General features: G+C 65.9%; 2 protein-coding genes across 2 annotated transcripts; both read left to right on the plus strand.

Moving 5' to 3' along the window:
• The first annotated feature begins 7 nt into the window (after nucleotides 1-7).
• Nucleotides 8-1,565, plus strand: LOC133629142 (tripartite motif-containing protein 10-like). The gene is made up of 3 exons (XM_062019810.1): nucleotides 8-18; nucleotides 105-125; nucleotides 1,069-1,565. The coding sequence occupies exons 2-3, from the start codon at nucleotides 122-124 to the stop codon at nucleotides 1,563-1,565; spliced, it is 501 nt and encodes a 166-aa protein (XP_061875794.1). The 5' UTR covers nucleotides 8-18; nucleotides 105-121.
• Nucleotides 1,566-3,220: 1,655 nt separating this feature from the next.
• Nucleotides 3,221-10,252, plus strand: LOC133629143 (E3 ubiquitin-protein ligase TRIM7-like). The gene is made up of 9 exons (XM_062019811.1): nucleotides 3,221-4,806; nucleotides 5,342-5,665; nucleotides 5,773-5,868; nucleotides 6,044-6,274; nucleotides 6,370-6,392; nucleotides 6,677-6,792; nucleotides 8,093-8,140; nucleotides 8,292-8,500; nucleotides 9,867-10,252. Exons 2-9 carry the CDS (start codon nucleotides 5,387-5,389, stop codon nucleotides 10,197-10,199), a joined length of 1,335 nt encoding a protein of 444 aa, XP_061875795.1. The 5' UTR covers nucleotides 3,221-4,806; nucleotides 5,342-5,386; the 3' UTR covers nucleotides 10,200-10,252.
• Nucleotides 10,253-11,349: the final 1,097 nt, after the last annotated feature.

Raw genomic sequence — 11,349 nt, forward strand, 5'->3', positions numbered from 1 at the left:
TATGCCTGCAGGAGCACAGTGAGTGCAGCCTCTGCCCCTCCCTGGGCTGCAGCCCTCGTGGCTGATGCTGTCATTGACAGGTTGGTTTGATCCTGTGTTTTTAGGGAAAGAGGAAGAAGAAATGGGTGAGTCACTTGGAGAAGGGGGGATGTGGGTGAGGGGCTCAGTTCTTGTTCTCACCCTCTTTCTTCCCCCCTTTTGCTCCCTCTTTATTTTGCTTCCTTCCTTTCTTGCTCCTCCCTCCTTCTTCTATCTTCTCCTTCCCCCTTCCCTTCCCTTCCCTTCCCTTCCCTTCCCTTCCCTTCCCTTCCCTTCCCTTCCCTTCCCTTCCCTTCCCTTCCCTTCCTTCCCTTCCCTTCCCTTCCCTTCCCTTCCCTTCTTCCTTATTGTCTCCTCTCCTCTCCTTACTCTCTCTCCTTCCCCCTCCTTGTTCTCTCTACTCTCCCCTCCTTGTTCTTTCCCCTCCCCTCCCCTCCCCTCCCCTCCCCTCCCCTCCCCTCCCCTCCCCTCCCCTCCCCTCCCCCTCTCTCCTTCCCCATCCTTGCTCTCTCCTCTCCCCTCCTTGCTCTCTCCTCTCCCCTCCTTGCTCTCCCTCCCCTCCTTCTCTCTCCTTCCCCATCCTTGCTCTCTCTCCCCTCCCCTCCTTGTTCTTTTTCTCCCCTCCTTGCTCTCCCTCCCCTCCCCTCCCCTCCCCTCCCCTCCTCTCCCCTCCTCTCCCCTCCTTGCTCTCCCTCCCCTCCCCTCCTTCTCTCTCCTTCCCTATCCTTGCTCTCTCTCCTCTCCTCTCCTTGTTCTTTCCTCTCCCCTCCTTGCTCTCCCTCCCCTCTCCTCCCCTCCCCTCCTTCTCTCTCCTTCCCCATCCTTGCTCTTTCCTCTCCCATCCTTGCTCTCTGTCCCCTCCTCTCCCCTCCCCTCCTCTCCTCGCTCTCTCCCCTCCCCTAATTGCTCTCTCTCCTTCCCCATCCTTGCTCTCTGTCCCCTCCCCTCCCCATCCTTGCTCTCTCCCCTCCCCTAATTGCTCTCCCTCCCCTCCCCTCCCTGCTCTCCCCTCCCCTCCCTGCTCCTCAGCCAGGGTGACCCTGGATGCCAGCACAGCCCACCCTCGCCTGCTGGTGTCTGGGGACGGGCTCAGCGCCCGCTGGGAGTTCAGCCTCCAGCCCCCAGCAGCGGGGCCCCAGCGCTTCCAGACCGACCCCTGTGTCCTGGCCCACCAGAGCTTCGCCTCTGGGAGACGCTGGTGGCTGGTGGATCTGAGCCAGGGCCAGTTCTGTGCCGTGGGGGTCTCCAGGGAGTCGCTGCCCAGGAGAGGCTCGGTGGGCTTCTGCCCCGAGGAGGGGATCTGGTGCTTCCAGACCCGAGCCCTCACCCGCCCCCCAACGCTGCTCAGCCTCCCCAGGGTCCCCAGGAGGATCAGGGTGTCCCTGGACTATGAGTGGGGGGAGGTGGGCTTCTTTGATGTGGACAACCAGACCCCCATCTTCACCTTCCCCCCGGCCTCGTTCCGCGGAGAGAGGCTGCGCCCGTGGTTCTGGCTGGAGCTGGGGTCCCTGTCCCTGCCCTGCTGAGCCCCCCAAACTGAGCTCCAGGGGCTGGGGTCCCTGTCCCTGCCCTGCTGAGCCCCCCAAACTGAGCTCCAGGGGCTGGGGTCCCTGTCCCTGCCCTGCTGAGCCCCCCCAAACTGAGCTCCAGGAGCTGGGGTCCCTGTCCCTGGCCCTGCTGAGCCCCCCAAACTGAGCTCCAGGGGCTGGGGTCCTGTCCCTGCCCTGCTGAGCCCCCAAACTGAGCTCCAGGGGCTGGGGTCCCTGTCCCTGCCCTGCTGAGCCCCCCAAACTGAGCTCCAGGGGCTGGGGTCCCTGTCCCTGCCCTGCTGAGCCCCCCAAACTGAGCTCCAGGGGCTGGGGTCCCTGTCCCTGCCCTGCTGAGCCCCCCAAACTGAGCTCCAAGGGCTGGAGCTGGGGTCCCTGTCCCTGCCCTGCTGAGCCCCCCAACTGAGCTCCAGGGGCTGGGGTCCCTGTCCCTGCCCTGCTGAGCCCCCCAACTGAGCCCCCCAAACTGAGCTCCAAGGGCTGGAGCTGGGGTCCCTGTCCCTGCCCTGCTGAGCCCCCCCCTAGAGATGGAGCTGGGGTCCCTGTCTCTGCCCTGCTGAGCCCCCCAGGGCTGGAGCTGGGGTCCCTCTCCCTGCCCTGCTGGAGCCCCCCAACTGAGCCCCCCAGGGCTGGGGCTGGGGTCCCTGTCCCTGCCCTGCTGAGGCCCCCCAAACTGAGCTCCAGGGGCTGGGGTCCCTGTCCCTGCCCTGCTGAGCCCCCCAAACTGAGCTCCAGGGGCTGGGGTCCCTGTCCCTGCCCTGCTGAGCCCCCCAAACTGAGCTCCAGGGGCTGGGGTCCCTGTCCCTGCCCTGCTGAGCCCCCCAAACTGAGCTCCAGGGCCTGGGGTCCCTGTCCCTGCCCTGCTGAGCCCCCCAAACTGAGCTCCAGGGGCTGGGGTCCCTGTCCCTGCCCTGCTGAGCCCCCCAAACTGAGCTCCAGGGGCTGGGGGTCCCTGTCCCTGCCCTGCTGAGCCCCCCAAACTGAGCTCCAGGGGCTGGGGTCCCTGTCCCTGCCCTGCTGAGCCCCCCCAACTGAGCTCCAGGGGCTGGGGTCCCTGTCCCTGCCCTGCTGAGCCCCCCAACTGAGCTCCAGGGGCTGGGGGTCCCTGTCCCTGCCCTGCTGAGCCCCCCAACTGAGCTCCAGGGGCTGGGGTCCCTGTCCCTGCCCTGCTGAGCCCCCCAAACTGAGCTCCAAGGGCTGGAGCTGGGATCCCTGTCCCTGCCCTGCTGAGCCCCCCAACTGAGCTCCAGGGGCTGGGGTCCCTGTCCCTGCCCTGCTGAGCCCCCCAACTGAGCTCCAGGGGCTGGGGTCCCTGTCCCTGCCCTGCTGAGCCCCCCAACTGAGCTCCAGGGGCTGGGGTCCCTGTCCCTGCCCTGCTGAGCCCCCCCAACTGAGCTCCAGGGGCTGGGGTCCCTGTCCCTGCCCTGCTGAGCCCCCCAACTGAGCTCCAGGGGCTGGGGTCCCTGTCCCTGCCCTGCTGAGCCCCCCAACTGAGCTCCAGGGGCTGGGGTCCCTGTCCCTGCCCTGCTGAGCCCCCCAACTGAGCTCCAGGGGCTGGGGGTCCCTGTCCCTGCCCTGCTGAGCCCCCCAACTGAGCTCCAGGGGCTGGGGTCCCTGTCCCTGCCCTGCTGAGCCCCCCAAACTGAGCTCCAAGGGCTGGAGCTGGGGTCCCTGTCCCTGCCCTGCTGAGCCCCCCAACTGAGCTCCAGGGGCTGGGGTCCCTGTCCCTGCCCTGCTGAGCCCCCCAAACTGAGCCCCCCAAACTGAGCTCCAAGGGCTGGAGCTGGGGTCCCTGTCCCTGCCCTGCTGAGCCCCCCTAGAGATGGAGCTGGGGTCCCTGTCTCTGCCCTGCTGAGCCCCCCAGGGCTGGAGCTGGGGTCCCTGTCCCTGCCCTGCTGAGCCCCCCCAACTGAGCCCCCAGGGCTGGGGCTGGGGTCCCTCTCCCTGCCCTGCTGAGCCCCAAGGGCTGGAGCCTCCTCTGCATCCCACCCCCGTGGATCTCAGAGCCCAGGGCACTCAGGGCACTCAGGGACCTCGAAGGTCTGTTCCCAACCCGAGTCCTGGCTGCAGGAGCCCTGGGAAGAGCGTTTCCCCCTCCCCAGCTGCTCCTGCCCCACTTTCCCCTTCCCACCCCACAATAAACCTGTCCCAGAGAACCCAGCTGCCTTTCCCGAGGGGGCTTCTCTCCCTTTTGGGGTCCAAACCCTCTGTCATTGGCTTTGAGACCCACGTGTGGGGTTGGGCAGGGGAAGAGGGAGGAGAGACCTCCAGACCCTGGGAAGGGGCTCCTGAGCTGCTCCAGACCCTGGGAAGGGGCTCCTGAGCTTCTCCAGACCCTGGGAAGGGGCTCCTGAGCTACTCCAGACCTCAGGAAGGGGCTCCTGAGCTGCTCCAGACCCCGGGAAGGGGCTCCTGAGCTGCTCCAGACCCTGGGAAGGGGCTCCTGAGCTTCTCCAGACCCTGGGAAGGGGCTCCTGAGCTGCTGCAGACCCTGGGAAGGGGCTCCTGAGCTGCTGCAGACCTCGGGAAGGGGCTCCTGAGCTGCTCCAGACCCCGGGAAGGGGCTCCTGAGCTGCTGCAGACCTCAGGAAGGGGCTCCTGAGCTGCTCCAGACCCTGGGAAGGGGCTCCTGAGCTGCTCCAGACCTTGGGAAGGGGCACCTGAGCTGCTCCAGACCCCGGGAAGGGGCTCCTGAGCTGCTCCAGACCCTGGGAAGGGGCTCCTGAGCTGCTGCAGACCCTGGAAAAGGGCTCCTGAGCTGCTCCAGACCCTGGGAAGGGGCTCCTGAGCTGCTCCAGACCCTGGGAGGGGGCTGCATGGGGGATGAAGCAGCTGCTCAGCTCCCTGGGGTTGGTCTTGCCATGGTGGGTGTCTCCACTGGGGCTGTGGCCAGGTCAGGGGGTGGCAGATGCCCCCAGATCTCACCATGTAGCCCCAAATGTTTGACCCTGGAGCTGAGAATAAACAAGGGGAGGGGGCTTTTTGGCTTGTTTCTAAGCTTTTAGCTCAGAGTGGAAAAGCCCTTTGCAGTGGAGACCCTGCAGTGAGCTCCTGGCAGGGAGATGCCTCCGGGCACTCGACCCGTTTCCTTAAATAGGGCTGATATTTTCCACCCTCCTCGTGACCTGGCCCTGGGGAGGCTGAAGAGGAGCCACACACCACAGCAAATCACCCCTGAAGCCCTGCTGCTGCTGCTGCTGCTGCTGCTGCTGCCCCAGGGGTGAGTGTTTGTGCTGGGGTTGGCTTCCCCACAGCCCCCCAGCCAAAGGGAACCAGGAGCTCCCGACCCCCTCGAGATGCTTCTCCCAGCGTGAGGATGAGGAGGGTGATGCTGAGGGGGTTGTGGGCTGTAACCTGTGAGGGAAAAAGGGGGAGAAATGGTGCTGATGAATCTGCCTCAAGGCCTGGGATGGGCTCCAGGAGCAACATTGGTCCCAAGTTCAAGGTGGAACCACCCAAGAGGTGGTTTCTGTCCCCAGGGAGGGTTTTGGGTTGGCCCCAAGGGCTTGGTCTGTGCTTGGGGGAGGTGAAGGAGACGTTGAGGGGGCACCACGTTGTGTCCCAGGGAGGTTGGGGGGAGGAAATGCCATTTCCCACCAGGTTTGGCTCCTTCTCCTCTGGTGGAGGCACCAGCCTGGGGTTGGCTCCCACGTAGGTCGACCCACAGGGGATGGATGTTGGAATGAAGGTCTCAGAGAGACCAGGGGTTCCCTCCTGAGCCCTGAGCAGAGATTTGTGTCTCCATCCCACCACAGGCAGCGAGGGGAAGAGGAACCAGAGGGGCTGGAGAAGCTCCTGCCATGGCTTCAGGCTCCTGCAGAGCAAAGGGAGAAGGAGGAGGGAGAGTCGGAGCCTCGGAGGCAGCCGGACCCAGAAACCGCCTCAGGAGAGGGAACTTCCACCCAAAACAACACCTGGAGCATTTGGCAGAGAAGCTGAAGCTCCTGGGCCTGGAAGGAGCTGGTGGGGAGGAGCAGGAGCAGCTCTGCTCCTGGCACAAGGGGGTGGCTGCCCTCCAGGACGGCTGCAGGGGGCTGGGGGCTGCTGGAGCTCCCGCTGCAGCCCCCGCCCAGGACAGGGTCAGCTCCACGCCTGGGGTTGGGGTCACCCCTGAGATAAGGTGGGGAGGGGAGGGGGGAAGGGTTTTCCCTTCTCAGGGACCTTCCCAAAATGGTTTTGCTTCCAGGAGCAAATCCTCAGAGAGCTGGAGAAGCTCAAGAAGCAGAGGGAAGAGCTTCAGGAGCTGAGAAGCAGCGGGGAGAGGCGATGCCAGGACTATCTGGTGAGGTGGCAGCGCCCAGGAGAGCTCAAACCAACCCAGGATGAGGTTGCTGGGCCACAAGTGGTTGATGCTGGGCCACAAGTGGTTGATGCTGGGCCACAAGTGGTGGATACTGGACCACAAGTGGTGGATGCTGGAGCACAAGTGGCCGATGGTGCCGGTTCCACGTCCCCAGGCACGGACAGAGGCCGAGAGGCGCCGGGTGGCGTCCGAGTTCCAGCGGCTGCGGCGGTTCCTGAGGGAGCAGGAGCTGGTCCTGCTGGCAGAGCTGGGGCACTGGGACAGGGAGCTGCTGAGCAGGCTGCAGGAGCAAGAGAGCAAGCTGGCAGGGGAGATGGGCCTCCTCCAGGTCCTCATCTGCCAGCTGGAGAAGCAGCTTGAGGGAGCCACCAGCGGCTTCCTGCAGGTCGGGGCTTGGCCGGGGCAAGGGGAGGGGCTGGAGCCTCCCTGGGGTTTTGTGGGGGGTCTGAGGGGTTTTTCCTCTCTCTGTTTCTCCTGCAGGACACCCAAAGCTCCATAGAGAGGTACCTGCTGTTCCCACCCCCCTCCTCTCCATGGGCACCGTCCCCTGTGGGTGCTGCTGCAGCCAGAGCTCAGGGAGGCTCCCAAAACCTGACCTGAGGCTGGAAGGTGCCTGTGGCCACTCAAGGGACAACCCAGGTGTCCTCGGGGTGGCACCTCCAAGCCTGGCACAGGGGGATGGTTTGGGGGACAAGCAGCTCATCCCTCATCCCCCCAGGGGCAGGGGGGGCACGATCCTGACGCCTCCCAGCTCGTCCCATCCCTGAGGGGAAAGGTTTGTGTCCAGGTGGCAGAGGAACGGCAGCAGGAGGACAACAGAGACCTTCTGGGACCTGGAGCAGAGACTGGGGCTCATTTCTCGACAGAACAACGTCCTGGGAGAGACTCTGAGGAGGTTCCAAGGTGGGGAGGGGGCTGGGAGGGGGGGGTCTCTCCCCCTGTTCTGGGGTAGGGCAGCTCTCCCTGCTGCTGGGTTCCCCGTGAACACAACGGGGTGACAGCACCCAGGTGCCATCCCAGCTCTCTGTCCCTCATCCCACCCTTGTCCTTCATCCCAGCTCTGTCCTTCATCCCAGCTCTCTGTCCCTCATCCCAGCTCTGCCCTTCGTCCCACCCTTGTCCTTCATCCCAGCTCTCTGTCCTTCATCCCAGCTCTCTGTCCTTCATCCCATCTCTGTCCTTCATCCCACCCTTGTCCCTCACCCCATCTCTGTCCTTCATCCCACCCTTGTCCTTCATCCCAGCTCTCTGTCCTTCATCCCAGCTCTCTGCCCTTCATCCCACCCTTGTCCTTCATCCCACCTCTGTCCTTCATCCCACCTCTGCCCCTCATCCCACCTCTGTCCTTCATCCCAGCTCTGTCCTTCATCCCAGCTCTGTCCTTCATCCCACCCTTGTCCTTCATCCCACCTCTGTCCTTCATCCCACCCTTGTCCTTCATCCCACCCTTGTCCTTCATCCCACCCTTATCCTTCATCCCACCTCTGCCCCTCATCCCACCTCTCTGTCCTTCATCCCACCTCTGCCCCTCATCCCACCTCTGCCCCTCATCCCAGCTCTCTGTCCTTCATCCCATCTCTGTCCTTCATCCCACCCTTGTCCTTCATCCCACCTCTGCCCCTCATCCCACCTCTGCCCCTCATCCCAGCTCTCTGTCCTTCATCCCACCTCTTTGTCCTTCATCCCAGCTCTCTGTCCCTCATCCCAGCCTTGTCCTTCATCCCACCTCTTTGTCCTTCATCCCACCCTTGTCCCTCATCCCAGCCTTGTCCTTCATCCCACCCTTGTCCTTCATCCCACCTCTGCCCCTCATCCCACCTCTGCCCCTCATCCCAGCTCTCTGTCCTTCATCCCACCTCTTTGTCCTTCATCCCACCCTTGTCCCTCATCCCAGCCTTGTCCTTCATCCCACCCTTGTCCTTCATCCCACCTCTCTGTCCTTCATCCCACCTCTGTCCTTCATCCCACCTCTGTCCTTCATCCCAGCTCTGTCCTTCATCCCACCCTTGTCCTTCATCCCAGCTCTGTCCTTCATCCCACCTCTGTCCTTCATCCCAGCTCTGTCCTTCATCCCACCTCTGCCCCTCATCCCACCCTTGTCCTTCATCCCACCCTTGTCCTTCATCCCACCCTTGTCCTTCATCCCACCCTTGTCCTTCATCCCATCCTTGTCCCTCACCCCCCTCTGTCCCTCACCCCACAGACATTTTGCCCTCTGAGCTGGAGAAGGAGCCAAGAGCAGGTGGAAAAGGTGAGGGAGGGCTCCAGAAACGGGCGTTTTGAGCCAAAACGGGGCTGCACAAGGGGCGGGAACGGAGCTGAGACGGCTCCAGAGGCTCCCGAGGAGCCAAAGCCGCTCAGCCCCGACCTCCGACGTCTCTTTTCTCCCCCCTCCCCACCAGCCTTCGTCACCCTGGACCCCGCCACGGCCGGCGCCCACCTGGTGGTGTCCCGGGACCGGCGCGGGGTGCGGTGGGGGGATGCGGGGGCTCAGGACCCTCCCCCCAGCCCGCGGCGCCTCCCCGGCTGCATCCTGGGCTCCAGGGGCTTCACCCGGGGCCGCTGCCACTGGGACGTGGAGGTGGCCGGGGGCCGGCGCTGGGCGCTGGGGGTGGCCCTGGGGGGGGTCCCCCAAGGAGGGGACGGGCTCTGTCCCCAGCCAGGGGTCTGTCCCCAGCGAGGGGTCTGTCCCCAGCCAGGGGTCTGTCCCCGGGGAGGGGTCTGTCCGCAGCCAGGGGTCTGTCCTCAGCCAGGGGTCTGTCCCCAGAGAGGGGTCTGTCCCCAGGGAGGGGTCTGTCCCCAGCCAGGGGTCTGTCCGCAGCCAGGGGTCTGTCCCCAGAGAGGGGTCTGTCCCCAGCGAGGGGTCTGTCCCCAGCCAGGGGTCTGTCCCCAGCGAGGGGTCTGTCCCCAGCCAGGGCTCTGTCCCCGGGGAGGGGTCTGTCCCCAGCCAGGGGTCTGTCCCCGGGGAGGGGTCTGTCCCCAGGGAGGGGTCTGTCCCCAGCCAGGGGTCTGTCCCCAGGGAGGGGTCTGTCCCCAGGGAGGGGTCTGTCCCCAGCGAGGGGTCTGTCCCCAGCCAGGGCTCTGTCCCCGGGGAGGGGTCTGTCCCCAGCCAGGGCTCTGTCCCCGGGGAGGGGTCTGTCCCCAGCCAGGGGTCTGTCCCCAGCGAGGGGTCTGTCCCCAGCCAGGGGTCTGTCCCCGGGGAGGGGTCTGTCCCCAGGGAGGGGTCTGTCCCCAGCCAGGGGTCTGTCCCCAGGGAGGGGTCTGTCCCCAGGGAGGGGTCTGTCCCCAGCGAGGGGTCTGTCCCCAGCCAGGGGTCTGTCCCCGGGGAGGGGTCTGTCCCCAGCCAGGGGTCTGTCCCCAGGGAGGGGTCTGTCCCCAGCGAGGGGTCTGTCCCCAGCCAGGGGTCTGTCCCCAGAGAGGGGTCTGTCCCCGGGGAGGGGTCTGTCCCCAGGGAGGGGTCTGTCCCCAGCCAGGGGTCTGTACCATGGGAGGGGTCTGTCCCCAGAGAGGGGTCTGTCCGCAGCCAGGGCTCTGTCCCCGGGGAGGGGTCTGTCCCCAGCCAGGGGTCTGTCCCCAGAGAGGGGTCTGTCCCCAGCCAGGGGTCTGTCCCCAGCCAGGGGTCTGTCCCCAGAGAGGGGTCTGTCCCCAGCCAGGGGTCTGTCCCCAGCCAGGGGTCTGTCCCCAGAGAGGGGTCTGTCCCCAGCCAGGGGTCTGTCCCCAGCCAGGGGTCTGTCCCCAGAGAGGGGTCTGTCCCCAGCCAGGGGTCTGTCCGCAGCCAGGGGTCTGTCCCCGGGGAGGGGTCTGTCCCCAGCCAGGGGTCTGTCCCCGGGGAGGGGTCTGTCCGCAGCCAGGGCTCTGTCCCCAGCCAGGGGTCTGTCCCCAGCCAGGGGTCTGTCCCCAGCGAGGGGTCTGTCCCCAGCCAGGGGTCTGTCCGCAGCCAGGGGTCTGTCCCCAGGGAGGGGTCTGTCCCCGGGGAGGGGTCTGTCCGCAGCCAGGGCTCTGTCCCCAGCCAGGGGTCCGTCCCCGGGGGGCTCGGGGTGCGGCTGCGGCCGGAGCAGGGGGTTTGGGCGGTGGGGCGCTGCGGGAGCCGCTGCTGCGCCTTCAGCTCGCCCCTCACCCCCCTCCCCGGCCTCGGGGCGGGCGCCAAGCTGCGGGTGGCTTTGGACCGCGACGGGGGGCGAGTGGCGTTTTACCTCGGCGGCGACCCCCGGCCCGTCTTCACCTTCCACAAAGCGTCTTTCGGCAGCGGGGAGAGGGTCTTCCCGTTCTTCTGGGTGGGGAGGGGCTCCCACCTGCGCCTCTGCCCGTGAGCCCCTCGCCCTTCAGCCCCTTTCTCCTCCTTTAATCCGCGTTTGCCACCGTTCCCCCCCCCCAAAAAAAAGCTCTTTTGGGAGCATTTGCTTTAAAAAAGGTGTTTTTTATTGCCTCGTGGCTGAGCAAACCCCGGGATGATCCTTCTGACCGCTCCAGGGTGCTGCTTGTGCCCCCCAAGATGCTCCTCGTGCACCCCCCCGAGGATGCTCATCGTGCACCCCACCAGGATGCTCCCTGTGCCCCCCAGGATGTTCCTTGTGCCCCTCCCCGGGATGCTCCTTGTGCCCCCCGGGCTGCTCCTTGTGCCCCCCGAGATGCTCCTTGTGCCCCCCAAGATGCTCCTTGTGCCCCCCGAGATGCTCCTCGTGCCCCACCGGGATACTCCTTGTGCCCTCCAAGATGCTCCTTGTGCCCCCCGGGATGCTCCTTGTGCCCCCCCCAAGATGCTCCTCGTGCACCCCGAATGCTCCCTGTGTCCCCCAGGGATGGTCCTTGTGCCCCTCCCCGGGATGCTCCTTGTCCCCCCCAAGATGCTCCTTGTGCCCCCTGCGATGCTCCTTGTGCCCCCCTGGGATGCTCCTTGTGCCCCCTGCGATGCTCCTTGTGCCCCCCGGGCTGCTCCTTGTGCCCCCCAGGGATGGTCCTTGTGCCCCCCTGGGATGCTCCTTGTGCCCCCCAAGATGCTCCCTGTGCCCCCCCAGCCTGCTCCTTGTGCCCCCCCTGGGGTGCTCCTTGTGCCCCTCAAATGCTCCTTGTGCCCCCCAGGACGCTCCTTGTGCCCCTCAAATGCTCCTTGTGCCCCCCAGGACGCTCCTTGTGCCCCTCAAATGCTCCTTGTGCCCCCCAGGACGCTCCTTGTGCCCCTCAAATGCTCCTTGTGCCCCCCAGGACGCTCCTTGTGCCCCCTGCGATGCTCCTTGTGCCCCCCAGGATGCTCCTTGTGCCCCTCAAATGCTCCTTGTGCCCCCCGAGATGCTCCTTGTGCCCCCCGAGATGCTCCTTGTGCCCCCCCAGGATGCTCCTCGTGCACCCCACCGGGATGCTCCCTGTGCCCCCCTGGGTTGCTCCTTGTGCCCCCCGGGCTGCTCCTTGTGCCCCCCAGGGATGGTCCTTGTGCCCCCCCAGCCTGCTCCTTGTGCCCCCCCT

Source organism: Colius striatus, unplaced genomic scaffold (assembly GCF_028858725.1).
Source record: "Colius striatus isolate bColStr4 unplaced genomic scaffold, bColStr4.1.hap1 scaffold_185, whole genome shotgun sequence".
In the NCBI taxonomy this organism is placed as follows: domain Eukaryota; kingdom Metazoa; phylum Chordata; class Aves; order Coliiformes; family Coliidae; genus Colius; species Colius striatus.

Coding starts and splice junctions, on each gene's coding strand:
- LOC133629143 (XM_062019811.1), top strand. CDS start 5,387: ATGGCTTCAGGCTCCTGCAGAGCAAAGGGAGAAGGAGGAGGGAGAGTC. Junction 5,666..5,772: donor CAGCCCCCGCCCAGGACAGG/GTCAGCTCCACG, acceptor TTTTGCTTCCAG/GAGCAAATCCTCAGAGAGCT. Junction 5,869..6,043: donor GGCGATGCCAGGACTATCTG/GTGAGGTGGCAG, acceptor CCACGTCCCCAG/GCACGGACAGAGGCCGAGAG.